The following is a 12,981-nucleotide window of genomic DNA, read 5'->3' as shown; positions in this document are numbered from 1 at the left end:
GCCAGGACATGGAAGCAACCTAGATGCCCATCAGCAGATGAATGGATAAGGAAGCTGTGGTACATATACACCATGGAATATTACTCAGCCATTAAAAAGAATTCATTTGAACCAGTCCTAATGAGATGGATGAAGCTGGAGCCCCTTATACAGAGTGAAGTAAGCCAGAAAGATAAAGAACATTACAGCATACTGACACATGTATATGGAATTTAGAAAGATGGTAACGATAACCCTATATGCAAAACAGAAACAGAGACACAGAAATACAGAACAGACTTTTGAACTCTGTGGGAGAATGTGAGGGTGGGATATTTCAAAAGAACAGCATGTATACTATCTATGGTGAAACAGATCACCAGCCCAGGTGGGATGCATGAGACAAGTGCTCCGGCCTGGTGCACTGGGAAGACCCAGAGGAATCGGGTGGAGAGGGAGGTGGGAGCGGGGATTGGGATGGGGAAGACGTGTAAATCCATGGCTGATTCATATCAATGTATGACAAAACCCACTGAAATGTTGTGAAGTGATTGGCCTCCAACTAATAAAAATAAATAAATAAATAAATAAAAAAGAGTCAGACATGACTCAACTACTGAAAATGAACAGTTTACATTTTTTATGTAGTTAAACTTCACTGCATTTCCCCTGGTACCAATAAATAACTGCTATGAGAAGGCTGGTAGTACTGATTAGCATCGACACCTCACTGCTTTTTGGTATGCTTTATTTTCTAAGTTATATGATTTCATGCATTTTTGGTTTTTTCTTTTTGTTATCATAATTACTATCAAATGACTTTTACTGAGTTTGCCAAGTATGGTGATGAACACTTCATATGCATTATTGGACCCAGTTCTCTCAGTAAACATCTGAAGTAGGTACCATTATTGCCTCCTTTTTACAGATGAGAAAACTGAGGCACAAGTATAAGGAATATATCCAGGGTTACAAAGTCAATTAGTGGCACTGCTAGGATTCAAACCATGATTTAACTCCAAAATATAAGCTCTAAAAATTTTGGCAAACTAAACATAAAGCTTATTATTTTAGTCATTTTACAATTCAGTGGTATTTAATACATTCACATTTTTTTGCAACCATCACCACTATTTAGTTCTAGAAAATTTTGTCACTCTAAAAGGCAACCTCACGCCCATCAAGCAGTCACTCCTCATTCCTCCCCACCCCAACCCCTTATCTGTCTTCTGTCTCTTAAGGATTTGCCTATTCTGGACATTTCATAAATGGAATTATATAATATGGGATCTTTTGTGTCTGTTTTCTTCCACTTTTCATAATGTTTTCATGATTCATTCATGTTGTAACAGGTATCAGTGCTTCATTTCCTTTTTTGACCAAATATTAATCCATTGCACCACATTTAGTTTATCCATTAATCAGTTCATGCATATTTGATTGTTTCTACTTTTTGTCTATTGTGAAGCTCTAATATGAACATTCAGGTAGAAGGTTTTGTTTGAACACCTGCTTTCAATTCTTTTGGATAAAAATTATAGGCTTTTGATCATAAGCCTCTGTTGACTCCAAGAAGGAAAAGACCAGATATCTTAAAATCTTCATTCAACAAATATTTACTGAGAACTTACTATTCAGCTACCTAGAATGCTAAACACTGGGAATGTAAGTTACAATGAATAAGACAGACATCATCCCTGCCCTCCTCAGGAATGACAGAAAACTGAGTAAGTTAGTAAAACACAGACCTGGCAGCAGTTAAGATTAAGGGTTCCTTTTCCATTTGCTATTAAAGGAAAGTCAAACCTGGTAATGATGCATCTAAGCAAGATGTTATAATGGAAGGCTTTTGGATGCAAGAAACTAGTATAACTAAGACTAGTTTAAAGGCGAAGACTATTCCCTTCACCTCCACTGAAAGTATCCTAGTCAAAATCATGATCATCACCTTTTCCCTGTAGCTCTGCAGGAATCTTCAGCTTGGTTTCCCTGCATCCAATTTGACCTCCCACCAACATAGTTCTTCACATTACAGCTCAGGTGGCCTTTTTAAACACATGCTTATGCTTAAAATTTGCTTCCCACTGCTCTTAGAATAAAGACCATTTATTGCCTTGTGTGTGTGTGCTTAGTCGCTCAGTCATGTCTGACTCTTTGTGATCCCACGAACTGTAGCCTGCCAGGCTCCTTGGTCCATGGGGATTCTCCAGACAAGAATACTGGAGTGGGTTGCCATGCCCACCTCCCAGGGATCTTCCCAACCCAGGGATCGAACCCAGGTCTCCTGCATTGCAGGTAGATTCTTTACCATCTGAGCCACAAGGGAAGCCCATTTACTGCCTTACATGAGTCTGAGGTAGGAAGTTTCCTGATTGTGATAAATCAGCAGCTCCACAGCATCAGGGAACTAGGCTTTCTCTATCCTTCTGCTCTGCCATCTTCAGCATCTTCATAGTCACAATAAGGATAAGCAACTCGAGGGATCATGTCCTCCTACATAACAAGGACCAAAGTACAGAAGTGGAAAGATGGCAGATCCCACCAAAAAAAAAAAAAAAACAAAAAACTTCCCTTTAAGAAATTCTCCAGAATACTTCCCCTCAGGTCTGTTCTGCCAGATTTGCACCAAAAACCTATTCCTACAGCAACCATGGTAGGGGAATGGCAGTACAAAGAGTGATTTAAGATTAATCAAATTTGAGGCTGGAAAGGGTCCAGTTCCCCAGTGGGGCAAACAGCTACCTGATGCACCAACAAAATACAGTTCTGGGAAAGTGTAAGAGGGAAAGGAAGAGTTGTAATACAGGCAGTGTATAAAAGTGTCTCCATGAGTGCCTAAGCAAGAATTCCTGGAGAAAGTCCAATTCATGTTCTCCTCTGAACTTCCTCAATTGAATAGAACCACCAACCAAACAATCAAAACAAAAACAAAAACCTTAAATCTCAACACATCCAAGACTGACCTTATGAGTCTCATCAAAGTGGTCTCTTCTAATGCTTTCTTTGTGCATAGCACCACCATTCCAGTTGTAAGAGCCAGAAAAACAGGAGTCATCATAATCTTCTTCCTCACCAGCTGTATGTAGTGCATAATCGAGTCCTGTTGATGTAACCTCAAAAAGAGCTCTTGGATCTACTACTCTCTTCACCCCCACTGACAGTATCCTACTCCAAGTCACTATCATCACCTTTTCCCTGTAGCTCTGCAGCAATCTTCAGCTTGGTTTCCCTGCATCCAATTTGACCTCCCACCAACATAGTTCTTCATGTTACAGCTAAGGTGGCCTTTTTAAACACATGCTCACGCTTAAAATTTGCTTCCCGCTGCTCCTGGAATAAAGATCAAAATAAGGCTCTCCCCCAACTCTTCAGTCTGGAGAAGGAAATGGCAGCCCACTCCAGTATTCTTGCCTAGATAATCCTGTGGACAGGGGAGCCTGGTGGGCTGCTCTACATGGGGTCGCACAGAGTCGGACACGACTGAAGCGACTTAGCATGCATGCATGCATTGGAAAAGGAAATGGCAGCCCACTCCAGTGTTTTTGCCTGGAGAATCCCGGGGACAGGGGAGCCTGGTGGGCTGCTGTCTATGGGGTCGCACAGAGTCGGACATGACTGAAGCGACTTAGCAGCAGCAGTAGCAGCAACTCTTCAGGCAGTTCAGTCGCTCAGTCGTGTCCGATTCTTTGAGACTCCCACGGACTTCAGCACGCCAGTCTTCCCTGTCTATCACCAACTCCTGGAGCCTACTCAAACTCATGTCCATCGCGTCAGTGATGCCAACCCCCCAACTCTTAGCAGTTCATTTAATCGGTTTTCTTTGAGCTTGAATGGTTGTATTCCACCCCACCTCAGACTTGTGCACTTGCCACTACTCCTGGCCCTTGTTATCCTTCATATCTCTGCGTAACCGTCATTCCCGTGGGAAAGCCTCTCCAAGCTTCTTCAGTAGGTCATAGAGAAGTCTGTGCTTTTCCTTCAGGGCACTTTTCTGCCTGAAGACTAAGATCTTCCAAAACAGGGAGCTAGTCTCTCCTACACCATAACACCTGGCACATAGTAAGTGTACACTGTATAGTTGTCGAATCAATATACACACTTCAAAGAAGAGTGGACGATGATAAGTGTGGACGCGGTCCCAGAGAAAACAACAAATGACGGCCGTGACCCACCAGCATGGCCCAGCAGCCTGGACCACAAGATTCGTTGCTCCTCCCAGCAGCTCCGCCCCTTGGGTCCAGCCCCTCCCTGCTGAGTCGTGGGGCGGGGCATAGAGGTCGCCTGACGTGACAGCAGCCGGCCTCTGATTGGGCTTCCAGGCGTGCCGGCTAGGAAAGGGGGCGTGCCCTCGTGCGCTGATTGGCTGGTGGGAAGCAGCTAGGCGGGCGGCTGCGGCGGTGCGGGGGCGGGCGCTGGGAGGGACGGGACTGGGCAGGGCAGGGCTGGGAGGGCAGTAGCTGCGGGTAGGATGGGTCCTCATCGCCGGCTTCGCTGAGACTCGCTCGCGTGGGCTGCCCGCGGCGGGCCCGCAGTGGCCGCGGCGGCATGAAGGGCGCTCTGGGAAGTCCTGTGGCTGCGGCTGCCGCAGGCGCCGCGATGCAGGAGAGTTTCGGCTGCGTCGTGGCCAACCGCTTCCACCAGCTGCTAGACGATGAGTCTGACCCGTTCGACATCCTGCGCGAGGCCGAACGCCGGCGCCAGCAGCAGCTGCAGCGCAAGAGGCGCGACGAGGCGGCGGCGGCGGCGGCCGGGGCTGGCAACCGCGGCGGCAGGAGCCCGGCTGGGGCCTCGGGCCACAGACCCGGCGCGGGCGGCGGCCGGAGGGAGTCCCAGAAGGAGCGCAAGAGCCTCCCGGCCCCCAGCTCGCAGCAGCCAGACAGCCCAGGGGGCGGCCCGCAGCCGCCCGGTACGCGCGCCCAGCCCGGCACCTGGCTGTCCCAGGGTGGGCGCGGTGGGCGGGAGGGGAAGGAGAATGGGGTCATGGAGGTCACCCCTCCTCAGCCGCCCCGGGACCTGCCACTGCGAGACTGGGGTCGCTGGAACCTGTTTCAGAAAGGGAAGGGGGCGCTGGGAAGAGTTGACCGAAGTTGAGGGTCCCAGTGGCTGAGGAAGGTGGGGAAAAGGACAGGGTGGGGGAAGTGTCACGCCCCTTCTGGCCTTTCCCAGTCCCTTCTGGGGGCGAAGGAGAGTGCAGGCTTGGAGTAGGGGGTTTCTGAACGGTGGGACTGAGCCTTTACAAGTTGGGCAAAGTTGAGGGATATTTCTTGGGTGGTGTATGTGGACGAACACTGGGGTCGCTGCCCCAGGGCTCTCAGATCTAAAACTAGCAGGGATTTTCTCCATCCTCCAGCCCAACCTCTGCACGATTCACGTCTGGAGGCAAAAAAGGAGCGTCGTGGAAAGGAGGGAGGGGAGCGCCTCTTAGGGAGAATGGAGGAGGGCGCACCCGGCCCCTGGGGGTGGCGGCGAGAACTCGGGGTGTGTGAAAGGATCGCCGGGGTGAGGAGCTGGGGCCTCTGTGATGGAGGGAAGGCCTGGGTGACCGCGGGGGTGGGCTGTGACGTCAGGGCCGCGAGCAGAATGCGGCGGGGCTTGACGCGGGGTCCCCGGCGCCTTCCAAGCTCTGTGCCTTCACCCATCCATCTCCCTTACGGTGGCTTACAACAGTCATCCCGCACGGGTTTTCAGTAGAGCACGTAGTGTTGATGGCTTGTGTAACTTGTCATTAACTCAGGCTGCTTTAAGAAGAAGCGTTTTTAACCTTTTCAACAAGAATATTCAAAGTTCCCCACTCTCTGCTTAGCCAGAATGGCCAGTGCAAAGCTTGGTGTACTACTGACGGCATCTAGGCACGGATGGTGCTTAAGAGTCGTTTCTCACCTGAACCGCTTCAGTGGTAAAGCCTCCCAAGATTCCACCTGTGTTTCCTCTGTTTTCCAAAAAGAAAATAGTGATCCTGAGGTTTCCGAAAAAAGTTTTAAGATGCATGATTCGACCACTCCAGCCAGTGTTTGGCAGTGTATTCAACTCGGCTTTACTGGCTTCTTCCTTGCTTGATAAAAATTGTCAGCCCAGTCCTGAGAGAATAATTCCTGACTTGAGTGTTGGGGCCTTGGCTTCTGCAGCTAGGTAATGTTTACCTTTATCTGTGCAAAGCTCAATCCAGCAGTATCTCTTGAGAATCAGAAAATTAAGTCATTATAATATTGACAATTATTTTAAATGCTGTTGGGATATCCCAAGATTTCTTGATAGGCAAGTACATAGATGAGCCTATTTAAACAGTGAGTGAGACTTGAGATATAGTGTACATTTTGTATATGTTCTGTTTTTCTCTTAAATCAATTTAGATAAATATCATAGTAATAAAAGAATTGGACAGGCTAAACTTTATTTTTTAACAAGTGAAAATATGTATTATCTTTCAGTGAGAAACGGAATTTAGTTTTCTTTGTTAATGTATTGCTTTTTAACCTTTTTACTAGTAAAATTGTCATGCATTTTTGTTGTATTTTAAGCAATTCAGAAGTGTATGAAGTAAAGTGAAAATTCATACTTTTCTTACTGTTAACACTTTGTATTTACACATATAAATGCACAGAGCTACTTATTTTTTTCCCCTAAATTTTGGATGTTATAAACTTAGTTGCAACCTGCATTTAGCATAATAAATAAACTTAGCATTATAATGTAGTACACTAATAACTTTTTCTGTCAATTGTTTATAATCCAGGTGATCTGGTTTTTGAGATCTGTATTAAGGAACTTTAGTTAATTTTGTAGTTAGAATGGAAGTTTTGTAATTCTAGTTCTTTTTCAAGTATGTTATTTCAGGAGAAAACAGCTCATTAATTTCCATTTGTGCAGTTACTGTACTGAATTTATCTGTAATGGGTGTTAGAGAGCTACCCTCTCAAGGTTTTGTAGCCCTAATTGATATGGACTGTACTTCTCTAACACTCAAATATTTTAATTTTATTTGGCTATTAAAAGTGAATGCTTAGTGTAGACAAGAGTCAAAGTCAAAACAAGTTTGACAAATAACAGAAACATTAGTCACAAAAGGATGTGAAAATCATAAGATTTTCCCATAGAAATAGATTTTTAATATCCTTCACTATTTAACAGTATAGACCTTTACTCAAAAAATTTATTCTTTAAGTCTTCAGAGGCTGTTTCAGCTTTGCTTTTCCTGGCCTTTCAGAACTTCTCCAAGTCAAAGCTCAACTTTATTTCAGGGAAATTGCACTGTAAATTTTACAGTATTCTGTCTCTTTATGTGGGCTGGGGTTAGATCAGTGATCAGACTGCATATGCCAGCCTTTTATTTCGAAAGGGCTAGTAAAATTCAGTGTTTGCATTATCCACTTGGAGCTGCTGATCCAGCACAGAACGACTAGCTTCAGTTGCAGTTCTGATCTCTTAGTAGTAAGTTATGGGAAAAACTGGACCTCTATTATCTTTGTATTTTGGATTTTGGAAGGAAAACGAAATGTTTGCAGGGTATTGATAATTATTCTAATAAATTGCCAGGTCATATTTAATGCTTTTCAACTTATACACTGAAGCTTTGGAAGATGCTTTAGTATAAAGTATGTAGCAAATGTCTTTTTAAGTTTTGAATGATGAATTCCAAATTTAATTGATACAGTTTTAAAAATAACTTTGAAAACTGGAAGGTGGAAATAAGCTCTTAAGTAATTCTGTGGTTAAGTGGAGATAATTTAGTATATTCTAAGTTATAGGTTATGGATAGGAAATTTGAAACTGTATTAAAATAACTTTTTACATTGAGGGGAAAGTATTATTACTGTTGAGCTACTTGCTGATGGCCATTATGTCATAGACTATTACAGTTTTCAACTTGTTAGTTAACTTTCATAATAACATTTTTGCCTTACATTTTAAATGCCTCTTCCAAATTTGGTCTCTCAGTAACATATGTGCCCTTGGATATGGCTTTGCATACTCCTGGACAGCTGGGTATGAATGTTGGTCTCTGTTTTGTTTCTGAAATAAAAGCATAATGCTTTATTTATGATAACGTCTTCCCTGTATCCTAAACATGTCACAAGTTTAGATTGTGGCTTCAGGATTCAAATCAGATTTGAGCATTTCCTAGGCTATGGGACATTAACTTAAGATTGAACTTAGATCTGTTATGTAACATTTCACATTTCAAGTAATCAGCAAGTAATAAATTGTACAGTTTTGTGTTAGTGATGTTGCAAACATGACTTCTGCTTTAAAATGAGATCAGTAAGCTATTGAAACTAGGTTAATACTTACATGTGCCTCCTTTATAAACTTTTGATAGAAAATATTAAATGGGAAAATAGAATACAGGTAAACATATATTCCTTAAGAGTCATGAGTATCTCCTAAGTAAGAAAGGAACCCAGTAGTTTAAATAATACCCATTAATTCAAATACACTTAATATATTTTTACAACCATACAATGAATGTGAAGGGTGACTTATACCAAGAAAAATCGAAGCTACTAAAATAAAAATTTTACATAATGTTTGAGATGGAGACCTATTAAATGTATACAAGGAAAGAATAAACACATTTTTTGAAGATTATTTAAGAAGTAACAATGTTCTTCATAATACATTGATATTTACCAAATAATAGATGCCTTGAGACATAGACTCTGCTGAAAATTTTTAAAGTGTCAAAACTGAGAAGAGTGAAGGGAGAACAGAGAAGACTGGAGTGGCCCCAGCCCCAGCCTCCTCACTGCCGGCCTCTCCATGGGCAGGAGATACCCCTTCAAGTGCTGGCCGGCCCTTACATGAGTTGGCAAGTACCAACTTGGCCTCATATTTGAGAAGTGCGATTATAAATGTATCAATCGCATCAAAGAACAGGAAAATCTGTTTTCAAATGAGAAAAATTATAATGGTACAAACTATTTAAAAATGAAAACTTTATTAGGTAATGAATGATAAACTATAGGTGGGATTCCAAATGCAGGGTATTTGTCTTTTACTTTTCTGGAAAGACCTTAACTACCGTGTTTTGATAAAGCTGCTCTTGTGAAATGTAGTTGATATAGATCTTCAATAGCTATCACAAAGTCATTGTGAGACAATTTTAATTGTAGGTTAGTTGCTATAGTTTATCTTACCATACTGTCTAGGACATAAGGGAAAGCATATGCTTCAATGGTAATGTCAAAGTTTTATTAAAAGACAACTCTGGGCAGTAGTAGTATTAGCAACTTTTTTTCTTCTCTGAAGTTTTTCAAACTTCCCAAATTGTCCTATGACATTGATTTCTAGAAAAGTGAAATTTAAAAGTACCTGTAATAACGGGCTGCTGCAGACTTTGGGTTCTAGTTCTCCTCTTTGATTTCTCCCTCTCAGGCCAGAAGAGAACTCCCAGAAGAGGGGAGCAGCAAGGATGGAGTGATAGCCGAGGGACGGAGGTGACACTTGATAGAGCAGAGCGGAGATCCTACAGAGAATATCGACCCTATGACACCGAGAGGCAGGCGGATTTTACACCTGAGAAGTTTACAGATGAAAAGTAGGTGCTGCAGGCCTCAGCTTGGAGGGTTGGGGGAACCAGAAGGATTTTCAGAGGACTATGGGCCTTTGCAAACTTTTGGTGGTGCCAGTACTGGGAACAGTTTGCTGATCTAAATGACAGATCATACTGCTTTAGGTAACAGGTGAAGGATCTTCCATTGGTTCAGGAAACGATTACAAAATAAAAAGTGGATAATTTATTGATAACTTTGAAAGACATTCTTATAACAAACTCTACAGGAGTATGCTAAATTTTCTTTTGCAGTTTAGGCCAGAGGTATAATTATGTTCTTGATTTAGTAGAACTAATTTGGGCCACTAATGAATTTAAATTTATGATGAAATTTGACCAAATATCGGATAGAATGTGTGATGCCAGTTTAAGGCTTCCATGCCTTCTCTAGAGAGTGCTCTGACCTGGAAGATGGTCTCAGGCTGATACAGTCTGAGTAATGTGGCTGTATGTGGGCTATCATACCCACCTGAACCCAGAAAGCAGTTTTTAATGTCTTATGTTTAGCATTAACAGGATGGATATATGCTGCCTCAAGTTTTTAATTATTAAACCTACATAGCACTCGGTTTAGGTTAAAACAAAACTACTTGTGAATCACATTTAAAGGAATAGAAAGTTTAAAAAGCTAAAAGAGACTAGAATAGTGTACAGTTTAATGTCAAGGGATCTGTTGTTCCCCAAGTCTTTTAACTTCTTGACTACGTATTTCATTACACATTCAAAACGGAGATGGTATATCTGCCACCATGTTAGAGGATGAAGGCAAGAGAAAGGTTTAATTCTGCTTTTTGGGGGTGATTAGTTCAAATTAGCTGTGCAATGGCTATAATCTGCTTTCTTATAGAAAGCCTTCAAGATCAGAGTTGCTTATTTGGGGAAGCATTTGTGTATTTTTCCCCTACTTCAGGGATTTATTCTGTGGAAATAAAGAAATTATAGCTCAAGTTCCCAGCTTTTTTAGTAGCAAAATTATGAGTTTTTTTTTTTAAAGGATAAGTCTTTATATGTTAACATGAAAAAAAATGCCTTGTTGAGGGACAATTTACAGAAAGTTGCAAGAATTGTATAAGAAATCCCCATATATCCTTGTCCAGATTCTCCAAAAACTTTTTACCACCTTTTCTTTATCATACTCCTCCCTTCCTCTCTCCTCCTCTTTCTCCTTTTCTCTCTCTGTTACACACACACACATACACACACACATTTTTTTTCTTTGGCTTTTGAGAGTAAGATGCAAGAATGTTTCCTAAAAGCATGGTACAGTTATCAAACTCGTTAATATTGGTGCAATACTTATTATCTAATTATCTGAATCATGTAATCTATAGTCTACTTAAACTGTACCAATTGTCCTATTAATATCTTTTTAGCAAAAGAAAAAAAATCAGAGTCCAGGAATGTGCATTACATTTACTTATTTATTTAGGCTGCTTTGGGTCTTTGTTGTGGTACATGGGCGCTTCTCTCATCGGGGCACACGGGCATGCATTGCAGAGCATGGACTCTAGAGTGCACCGGCTCTCCAGTTGGGCTTAGTTGCCCCATGGCTTTTGTTTGGGATCTTAGTTCCCCCTGACCAGGGATTGAACCCACATCTCCTGCGTTAGAAGGCAAATTCTTAACCACTGGATCGCCAGCGAGGTTCCGTGTATTGCATTTAGTCTTAAGACAGCTCTTTAGTTTTTCATTTATTTATGGAGTTGACATTTTTGAAGAACATGAACCAGTTATTCTGTAGAACAGTCCAGATTTGAGTTTGTCTGCTGTTTCCTCATGAGACAAGGTTTTGCATTTTGACAGGGATACATTAGAAGTGTGATATCTGTGTCCTTCCCAGTGTATCATGTTAGGAATATGTAGGAAATGTTTACTTTGAAGGAAATTTGAAAATATTTTTTGTGAAGTCTTGCACTATCAGAAAAGGTAACTTTCCTCTTTTCTTAAAAAATACTTTTCTTTTGATAAACAGCCATAAGATCGTTAATAAAAATAATTTTATAGTCACTTTAGAAAATTAGGAAAATGAATAAAATTTTAAAAAATTTAAACCACTCTTTTACCATTTGAGAGGACTACTGTTTAACTCTTCATCAGTGCATATACACTGAGTACTATACATTCTTTTCCACTTGATAAGTAGAAGTCATTAATGATGATGTCATGGACAGTGTTGGTAAGCATTTCTAATGGTTCTGTTATGATCTTTTGTTTGGAGTATTATAATGTAATTATTCCATTAGTGTTGGATCTTTGCTCAGCTTTCAGCTTTTTGCTTCATGAATAATACTCAGTAGACAGCCTTTTACCCATATAAGGCCTTTCTTAGATGTAGTTCTTAAAGTAGGAATCCCAATTAGGGTCTTAAAGCAGTGGTTCTCCACTGAGTATCGTGTATCTAAATCTGGGACCCAGTTGGTACTTCAGTATGAGGTTGGATTGGTACCTGTAGTGTGAAACAAACAAACATTGGAGGGGACTATTAATACATAGTGACAAATCACCATGCTAGTAACATGTCAGTTTATTCTGTTGCTGTTAATAGTAATGTATAAGAGCATTTCTCATAGCACTTTCTGTAGACTTCAGTATGATAAAGTTTGATCTTTGTTTATTTATATGTTTATTGGGCATGTTTATTGTATATAGGATTTCGATAATCTTAACAGGCTGCTTAATTCAGTCTTTTTAATTTATGGATAAGGATATACCCAGAGTTTTAGTGGCATGGATTTTTATTCCCCTAGAGCAGAACATAGTTTTCACATAGAAGCAATAGCCACGGATGGTGCTGTGAGTAATTGTCATGTGACTTAGGTACAGAGATCAGCCGTGTCACTTGTATATATTCTGGGAATGCAGCTACTGTTTTTAATGCAGTAAGAATTTTTCTTTAGTCTCCAAATGATGAACTCTTAAGTAAACTCTTAGAACAGACTGTTAGGGAATTAGTCTGGATAATTATTCCATCTCCATACAGTTTGATTCTTTCTTTGGCTCTTTCTGCAGTTTACTTCTGGTCATTTAAAGTCAGCTCCAGTCCTAAAAGAATCACTGACTCAGATGTCTAAATTTTTTTTCTTCCTCACCAGGAAGAATTTTTAAAACTTGTTCAGTTCAGTCGCCCAGTCATGTCCGACCCCATGGACTACAGCATGCCAGGCTTTCCTGTCCATCACCAACTCCTGGAACCTTAAAACTTGTGGTAAAATGATAAAGAATCTGCCTGCCCAAGCGGGAGATGCAAGAGACGCAGGTTCGATCCCTGGGTCAGGAAGATCTCTTGGAGTAGGAAGTGGCAACCCACTCCAGTATTCTTGCCTGGAAAATCCCATGGACAGAGGAGCCTGGCAGGATACAGTCCATGGGGTCACAAAGAGTTGGAACACAACTGAACACGTACACATGATGATGCATCACATGAAATGTTATCATTTTAGCCACTTTTTAAG

General features: G+C 41.5%; 1 protein-coding gene across 1 annotated transcript in view; it reads left to right on the top strand.

Annotated features, from left to right (window-relative positions):
- Positions 1 to 4,448: 4,448 nt before the first annotated feature.
- The window catches only part of HABP4 (hyaluronan binding protein 4), a 33,804-nt gene continuing 25,271 nt past the window's right edge, over positions 4,449 to 12,981 (top strand). Inside the window, exons 1-2 of the mRNA XM_061163665.1 lie at positions 4,449 to 4,885; positions 9,352 to 9,514. Of these exons, the coding sequence (XP_061019648.1) occupies positions 4,525 to 4,885; positions 9,352 to 9,514 (524 nt within the window). The 5' untranslated portion in view covers positions 4,449 to 4,524. The remainder of the gene's footprint in view (positions 4,886 to 9,351; positions 9,515 to 12,981) is intronic.

Source organism: Dama dama, chromosome 16 (assembly GCF_033118175.1).
Source record: "Dama dama isolate Ldn47 chromosome 16, ASM3311817v1, whole genome shotgun sequence".
NCBI lineage: Eukaryota > Metazoa > Chordata > Mammalia > Artiodactyla > Cervidae > Dama > Dama dama.
The sequence above is the reverse complement of the archived record's forward strand: the minus strand, read 5'-3'. Positions and strand labels throughout refer to the sequence as shown.